The sequence below is a fragment of the Seriola lalandi genome, unplaced genomic scaffold, assembly GCF_002814215.2.
Source record: "Seriola lalandi dorsalis isolate HSWRI2012SDOR001 ecotype SW California unplaced genomic scaffold, Sedor1 jcf7180002054954, whole genome shotgun sequence".
NCBI classification, from domain to species: Eukaryota; Metazoa; Chordata; class Actinopteri; order Carangiformes; family Carangidae; genus Seriola; species Seriola lalandi.
In genome coordinates this window covers 1,670,519-1,679,019 of record NW_019525505.1, presented here as the reverse complement: position 1 = coordinate 1,679,019, position 8,501 = coordinate 1,670,519, and the positions used below count along the sequence as shown (strand labels likewise).

General features: G+C 41.8%; 1 protein-coding gene across 1 annotated transcript in view; it reads left to right on the top strand.

Moving 5' to 3' along the window:
* The first annotated feature begins 1,722 nt into the window (after positions 1-1,722).
* bmp8a (bone morphogenetic protein 8a) overlaps positions 1,723-8,501 on the top strand; it is a 16,087-nt gene continuing 9,308 nt past the window's right edge. Inside the window, exon 1 of the mRNA XM_023394899.2 lies at positions 1,723-3,072. Within this exon, the coding sequence (XP_023250667.1) occupies positions 2,538-3,072 (535 nt within the window). The 5' untranslated portion in view covers positions 1,723-2,537. The remainder of the gene's footprint in view (positions 3,073-8,501) is intronic.

Below are 8,501 nucleotides of genomic sequence, written 5' to 3'. Positions count from 1 at the left end.
AGTTTGGTTTGGTCAGTGTTATTCATGCCTTTCAAAGTGACCACAAGTACCAGGCTGCTTTGAAGAAAAGAGTACACAAACACGAGCTGGCACAGGGCTGAGCCTCACTACTATATTTGAGTCACTTCTTCCCTCCAAATCCTTTTGGTTTAGACACACACATACACCGAGTGTGTTTGCATTAGGTCTGCTGCAGTGCAAGCTCGCTCAGCTAATGAATAGCTCAACGGGAAACGGTGTTACACGGTGAAACAGAAAACCCGCCACTTCAGAGTTCAAGAGCTGAAAGTTTTTTCCTAAAGTGTTAGTTTGAGGCAGACTCAGTTTGGAGTTCAAATTTGATGTTTTCCATTTTGTTGCCTCCAAACCTCAGTGATGTTTAGAGCTTTGGCAAAGGAATAAAAAAAATATTCATCCAAAGTGACAAATGTGCCGCAGTTACGGAGTTACGGAGTTACGGAGTTACGGAGTCCCAGAACTGACAAAATGCAGTAAAAGGTTATGATGAAGTCAGAAAATTGAATACATCAATAAATTCATATTTTTAGTCAAGTACTAACTAGTGCAATGTAAAAAAAAACAAAAAACAAAAACCTAAATTTTTCTTTTTACCTTCATTCATCTGATGGAAAAAAGGAAAAAGCTGATTTTTTTTCCTGATTAAAAATGAAGGAAAAAAGCGCCTGTTTAAATGGCATGCTAATGTTTACAAAGTTTCAAACAACAAATCCTACGGAAGCTGAGAAAGGCCAAACTTGCAAATATTTTTTTATCCCGTTATTTCAAGATAACAAAGCTTGTTATCCCGAGATAACGAGATATCATCAGGGGGAAACGATTCTGATTGAAACCTCATTCACTAAGTCGCAAGTAACACGCAGTTCAGATAATCTGCACCTCTCGTGCATCATTCAGTAACCATGGAGACTACGTGCTTTCTGTCCTTGATTGAAATATTCTCTGATGCGTTGATATTCTCAGTTTACAGTACTAGAATTTGCATCTGCACCTGATCTCTGATGAACAAAGTAATTATAATGAGAAAACAAGATTTGTTATTATTATCTTGTTTCCTCGGGATAACGAGCTTTGTTATTCTGAGCTAATTGGATAAAACAATTTTTGGCCTTTCTTGGCTTCCATAAAATCCAGAGAGAAAATACAGAAAAAACTTTAAATCTACAAGAAAAATGTACAAGTTTGTGGAATATTTGATGTAAACCTATAAAATTACTTTTTTATCTTTCTATTGTTTTTAGATATTTAAAAAACAATATTATTATTAATGTTTGTCAAAATTTTTGACTCGTCTGATAACTCTTTACTGCCTTTAGTTGCGTTGGGGGCTCCATACACTGTAACATTAGTAAAGACATTCAATCCTGTGAAAACTTCACACTGGTTGTGAGAAATTTCAGCATTTAACAAGGCATCAGGCCACTTGACATGTTTCCCGCCGAGCCGCCTGAGACTCAACGTTGAGTAGCTATGAAAGGAAGCAGTCATGAGAAGATGAAAAGATAGAAAGGGTGGAGGTAAGGAGGGAGAGATGAGGTCTCCCAGAGAGACCGCTGGGAGGGGTGATGATGAGATGTGAGCAGGAGAGAGAAGTTTAAAGACTTGAAAGAGGAGGAGAAGGCGGAGGCAAGGAGGGAAACTCCCTCCTGGTTATGAACAACTGTTGCACACTGAAAGCTTCATACACAGGACACACTCTCTGCTGCACAGCTTCAGCTGAGTGTGTGTCCATCGGCTGCCACAGATTTTAGCTGTGAAGGAAACCCTTCGAGGATTACAATCAGGAAACAATTTCCTGGAGTTATCGTTTTTATAAATTGGATTAAGACATCTGGAGCCCCAGAGACGTGTGGGTGGGGAGCGGTCTTGAATGGATGAATAAGTACTCAAGGATGACGGGATAAAAGCTTCCAGCAGTGATTGCTGCTCAGATCCTCGTGAGGTATCTGAAGGAGCGTTGACTCACTGCAGGTGTGAACGTCTTCGTTTCTCTCTGAGGTCGAGGAAGACTCAGAGGAAACCTGATGACACAGCTGCATCACCTGAAACTGCTTTCCATCCTCCAAGTTTACAACTTCAAAGCGCAGACTGATCCTCCGCAGGGGAATTGTTTGTCTATATTCAAAACACACAGTATCATTATGCCCTCACTCTCATTATCTCTGTTTCTGCTGCTGCACAGCAGAGAGGTGAGAGAGATCAGAGGGTGAGGAGGTTTTTTTTTTTCTTCTAGATTAGAGAAAGAAAGAGGGAGAGAGGAAAGCAAAGGGGGGAGGGAGAGTAAACAGGCAGTTAAAGGCAGTAAACACATCCCAGCTCTCTTCTAAACACATCAGGCATAAATCAGCGCTGCATTTGTCTGTGCCGCCTCTGAAGCAGTCTGGGGACAAACTGGACCAAGTAGGGGACACTGTGTTTGCCCGCCTGGATTCACTGGAGGAAATACAGCCTGAATAAAGTTTGTGAGTAAAAACTTTGACTCACCAGCAGAGAAGAAGAAACCAGAGCTAACCGCAGCCATGGCCTCAGACGTCTCCTACAGCTTCCCTTGCGTTTGCACCAAGAGGGAACAGCAGCACCTCTTCCTTCAGCAGCAGACCAGATCCACCTCCGGACCCCACTGGCCTCTCCTCCACCCCAGGACCCTGCTCCTCCTGCCCCTGCTCCTCCTGCTCTTCCTCTCCCTGTGGAGCCAGCAGGCTGAGGCTGTGGTCCACTCCAGCTTCAGGCGGCTCAGCGGCCGCGAGAAGAAGGAGATGCAGAAGGAGATCCTGTCCATCCTGGGTCTGCCTGGACGACCCAGACCCCACCCGCCCCTACGACCCCCCTCCTCTGCACCGCTCTTCATGCTGGACCTCTACCACGCCATGTCAGCTGATGGGGAGGATGAAGGGAATGAAATAATCGTTAACGGGCCTGGCATGGGGAAGTTTGGAGGGGCAGAAAGGTTGGCTCAGGTCAACCACGCCGCCCTGCCAACCCTCAGCACACACACTCCGCCGCTGGGGACGGTGGTCAGCGAGGCCGACACCGTGATGAGCTTCGTCAACCTGGGTGAGTAGTAACTTCTTCAGGCCTTTTTCTCTGTCAGTGTAGCTTGGAAATAGGTGAACCTGTGGCAGAAATCCCTCCTCTGCTGGTTGAGCAGTTAGTACCTGGCAGTGGGTCGGTGATCCAGGATAAGAATCCTGAGGCAAACAGGGAGGGATGTAGTGAGTTTGGAAGAGTAAAAACCGGGTGGTTAACACGAGTAGTGAAAACCAGAGCCAGCTACACAAACTCATAATGTATCAGTCAGGTGTCTGATGAGGAAAAAAAATAATAGGAGCAAAGATTTCACCAAAATAAAAGCACACAAGGATGTCACACACTACCATCGTAGATTTGGGAAAAATACACTGATTTGCTTCCTTGTTGGGAGTCAGATGAAAAGATTGATATCACCCTCATGTCTGTATATTTGATATGAAGCTGGATCCAGCAGATGGTTAGCATAGCATAACTAGCTGTTAATGCGTTCTATAAAATTTTTTAATTGTTTTTGAGTCGTTGGCTTTCCTTTTGGAAAAGAAAAGTACATCAAATTCTACTGTAAATATGGAAAATCCACTTTTCCTTATTCCAACACATTTGCTGAAATGTTTCGATTCCTATTCAGATTGATTAATGAATTGAAATGTGCAGTCTTAGGGCAAATTAGAGCAATAATCACCCCAAAAATCTAGATATTATTGTAACAGATATTTGAATTTAAACAACTCAACTAATCTAAAAGTAAGAAAACAATCAGACAGTCCAAATTTGGCAGCACCCACAGTCTTCTTCCTCTGGGTTGTACAGTTGATATTTCACATGGTAAGAGTCAGAAGGTTTTTATGAGTTTGAATTTGAGAAAATGATCCAAGTGCTGGGATGCATTTTGATCTTCAGCAGCTGTAATGTAAGGGCAGGAGGAGAATCGCTATTAAGTCCAAAAGCTGCTGGTTTGACTTTGATCTTGTTATCGATGTCTCACTTGACCGGAGGCGGTGTAGGAAATTTCAGGAAATATTTTTTTCTGCGTCATGGATCCAATTATTTGTGTTTAATATGCTACTAAAACTGGTCTGATTTCATGCAGGATAACATTTTCAAACCATGTATCAAAACTATGTAGTTTTCAGTGTTTCACAGTAAACGTGGCTCTGCTGTTGACTGTGTCCTGACAGTTTGGCCCGCATGGAAAAAAAGAGTGAAGAGCACTGGTTTAATCTGCACAGACATGAAATTACAATGAGGTTATGGTGTTGTGTCATGTCAGACAAAGTCTGTTTCCTCAGTTGTGTTTCCTGTCAGCTTCAGGTTCAGCTTCAGCTTCAGCTTCAGGTTCAGGTTCAGCTTCAGGTTCAGGTTCAGGTTCAGGTTCAGCTTCAGGTTCAGGTTCAGGTTCAGCTTCAGGTTAGGGGGAAACAGACTTCAACAATGGCCTTGACTGTTCTTGGGCGGGTGCAGTGACTTCCTGGACTCATAAATTTGTCATTTTTACATTTTTATTGAGTTTTACCTAATGAAGCAAATGAGCTATAATGAGCTACATTTAGAGGTTAGGGTTCATTTTATCTCCTTTGGACAGAGCCTGCTGCTGTTTCCCTGTGTTTCTTTGTGCTAAGCTAAGCTAACCAGTCATGAGAGCGGTATCAATCTTCTCATCTAACTCTTGGCTCAGCAACTTAACTTTGTCTCGAGAACATTTTTATCATCAGTTCTGAATGACAGAGCAGTTTTCGACTTCGCGGTTTGGCAACAAAATGTAAACTGTGAGGAGATGAAATTACACTGTGTGAACTTGATGACACTGACAGTGACATGTCATTGCTGCCATTTTAGTTTTTTTGCTGTGCAAATTTCCACAAACATTTACCCCCAGAGAGAGAGAATTAAAACCAATGTCAGTACGGCTGAACTGTAGTGGTAGGTTTCCATTTCAGACCGGCATTCCTAAATCCACCAGCCGAGGTCCGTTCCTGCTGCTACAGACAAACTGCACTCGGCCAAATCTGCTCTGAGACCAGTCTGGTTCAATGTTTGATGAAGGACAGTGATTGATTATTGAGCTTTACAAGGTTCAAAATGTGATTAGAAAATTGATCTTGTTGTGTATATTCATCCTCAGAAATAAGACTAAAAAGGAAAAAACACATTTCATAATAGTGTTTATCAATGTAATGGATCCTCTACTTTAGTTTAAACTGTCTATATTAGGCGACTTTTAGTGACGTGGAACTGGACATAATTGGTTAAACTTCCAACCAGGGAATCTTTAGGCAAAATATTTAGGCAGCTGAAACAATTAGTCCATTTATTTATTAATAATGTAATAATGATTTTAATCATTTTTCAAGCCATGAAATGCAAGAAATGTTCTGGTCCCTGCTTCTAAAATATAAAGATTCCTCTTTTTTTGTCACATATGAAAATAAACTTAATATCTTTGGGTTGTGTTAAACAAAAAAAGCGTTGAAGCCTCTGGGATGTTGTGATGACAAAACAATAGATTGATTAATCAAAAAATAAACAGCACAATAACTATTATTTATTGCATCTCTAAATACAGAAGAAATACCGATAAATGTTGCCACCCAGACGTTGTGTGAGTGTTTGTGCCTCTGTTAAAACCACACAGCAGCCTGACTGATGCCTATCTGTCAGAGCATAAAAATTAAACATCCTCGTCTCGATGGCTTCCTTCCTCCAGCTTCTCTGGAATGGGGATGTGATCTGAGCCCAGTTTACCGTGGGAAACATCCCCCCCCCCATCTCTCTACCCCGGGGTCTTTAATGAACTCCCATCAAATGAAAGGTTTCCTTTTCAAACTTGGTCTCTGTTATGGAGGAGAAAACACACCCTGAAATTTATCAGTCAGCGCTGCAGAAACTCAGCGTCTCATCCTCCAAGCCTCCAAAGGGATTTTGTAAACAAAGGTGACTCAAAGTGACTCATGCCTTTAATAGTGACCCTCGGTCAGTCACAGCCAGTGTTTCCTTTCACACAGTGAAGCTGGTGTTTTGTGGTAAAACCCTTCAAACGTCATCTAAATGCATTTTAGACAAAAGTGTAGCTGGAGACTTCACACAGACGTAGAGGACATCACAAAGAAGGAGCTACTTGTGTATTTGCACGACTCACATGCAACAGAGAATTACAGACATTAAACATATTCTACTGTTCTTACTCAATGATGCTTTTGAAAATGTGACCCGATCCACTGCAGAGATGAGATGGTATATTTAGTTTCTATTCCCATAACTAATCTAATCAGTGTGTGTCATTCATGTACGTTGAATCCAACAGCTATGGGTGTGTGTTCCTACGCGTATGTAATGGGAAGACACAGCTGGTTAGAATTAAAGGCCCCACTGAAACACACTGAAAAAAAAAAAGCAAACGGTCCGAAGCGAGATGAAAATACTGCTGTGGAGGGAGCGACTCTAAAAATACCAGGCAGGGCTGCAATTATGGTGTGTGTGCTGAGCAGCTGCTGTGGTTCAGGGCACTAAGTGTCTCTAATTACTGCAGTGTGTGTGTGTGTGTGTGTGTGTGCGTGTGCGCACTGATATGAGCACACCCAACCCATCAGGGGTGTCCTGTCTTTAGTATCTCTATTTACCATGTATTCATTGTATGTGTGTGTGTGTATGTGTGTGTGTGTGTGTGCGCCAAACCCCACTGACCAGAGCTGTTTCGTGTCCCTGTGGGGTTCCACAAGGACACACACACTGTCCTAGTGTTTCAGTTTCATGTGCAGGAGGGCGTGTGTTCGCCTGCTCACCGCCTCATTTACACATTGTTTGTTAACAGGACGTTCACATCGATGTGTTTCACTCAGTGTTTGTTTGGTTTTGCTTCTGTTGGTTTGGATTAAAAGCTGAGAACACTTGACATGATCTCCGCTCTGTCAGCAGCTCCTGTTGATGTGCCCTTTAGCAAGGCGCTTCACGTTTATCCTGCTCAGTGGAGCGTGAGTGTGATGTAGGATTGTTGGTGAAAAAGAGCGTACACGCCTCATAAATCCTCTCTGGGTAAATAAAGAACAGAACTGCTGCGTAGTAAAAGTTGGAAGAGAATTTTTTTTTTTCCACTCTTCATGCTTCAGGATTCAAAGCGCCATGTTTTATCTTTTATGAGAACAACTTTGTACCTAACATGTTCAAACTGAGCTGAGGAGTTGGGACATACTCCTCCTACAGCGGTGGAAAGAAACTAAATAAAGTGATTCTGTGAGTCTTGAGTCACAAAAGTAGATTGAAGTTTCGTGCTTTTATTTACAAAAATAGTGAGGAAAAAAAACATGGACATCCACAGCAAAACAAAACAACCGAAATGATCTACACCTTGCAAAAGTCACCTGTCTGCTCTCAGCCACCCTCAGAGGCTTGGACTAGTCGAAAGCCAGAGGCTTGGAACTGCTAAGCCCCTCCCCCTCCCAAACCAAAATCTAATTACATCAATTATCATTCTTTTCTCACAGTATGCAATTTCAGTGCAAGTTTTTATGTTTCACAAATACAATTTATTAACAGAAACACAATTCCCCAGTTCAATAACTTCAATAAGTCCCTTAATTCAGTAAAACGACCCATGACCCAGTAAAACATGGTTTCAGCTGCCATCAGCACACCTGTGCAGGTAGCTGCTGCTTCTACTTAAGGAAGCACTTTGCAGCTGCTCTGTTTCAGACCCAGACACTGTGGAGGAGAGGAACACCAGTTGTGGCGACACTTTGGTTGAATGAGATGAGTATGAATATATGGACCTGAATTGATTAACCTGTGGTGTAGTGTGTTTCTGTGGTCACATATTGTTCTGCAGGGGATGTGTGGAAAGTTTTGATTGTGGTGTTGTGTGCACTCACCACAAGGACAGAGGGGAACTAGAAAATTCCAGGGAAATTTTGAGTGCCACGGGGGCTACTGCCGGGATGAGTATATGATTTATTTCCAGTGTTCAAAAGTCACCCTGATCATATTCTGGTTTTGATAAATGTCTTGATATAAAAGACTCTGATATAAAACAATGTCACATCCCTCCATCATGTATTATGTGGGAAATATCTCATATTCTGTCTTGTTTTTTTTTATAAAACAAGAGGCAACATGTCTTCAAACTGGCATTTAAAGGGTTAAAATCCTGAAAACTAATAATCATTTGATAGGTTTGAGCAGAACTGAAGTGGTTTAAGAGATTTATGCAAAAAAAACAGAAAAAAATATTGATATATGATAATTTTATAGCATTTTCTTTGTGTGTCCTTTTTTGGACGCGAGGAACCCCAGAGGGTACAAAATGTGTTACCAGTGTATAATAGACCTGTAACAGTAACTGACATTAGACTTTAAAAATATGTAAAAATAGACACTTTCTTGCAGAAATCCATACCTTCAGCTGTAACACAGCCAAAATGATCAGCAAATCAAAAAAGAAAAGTAAAGAAAATGTCCAAAAA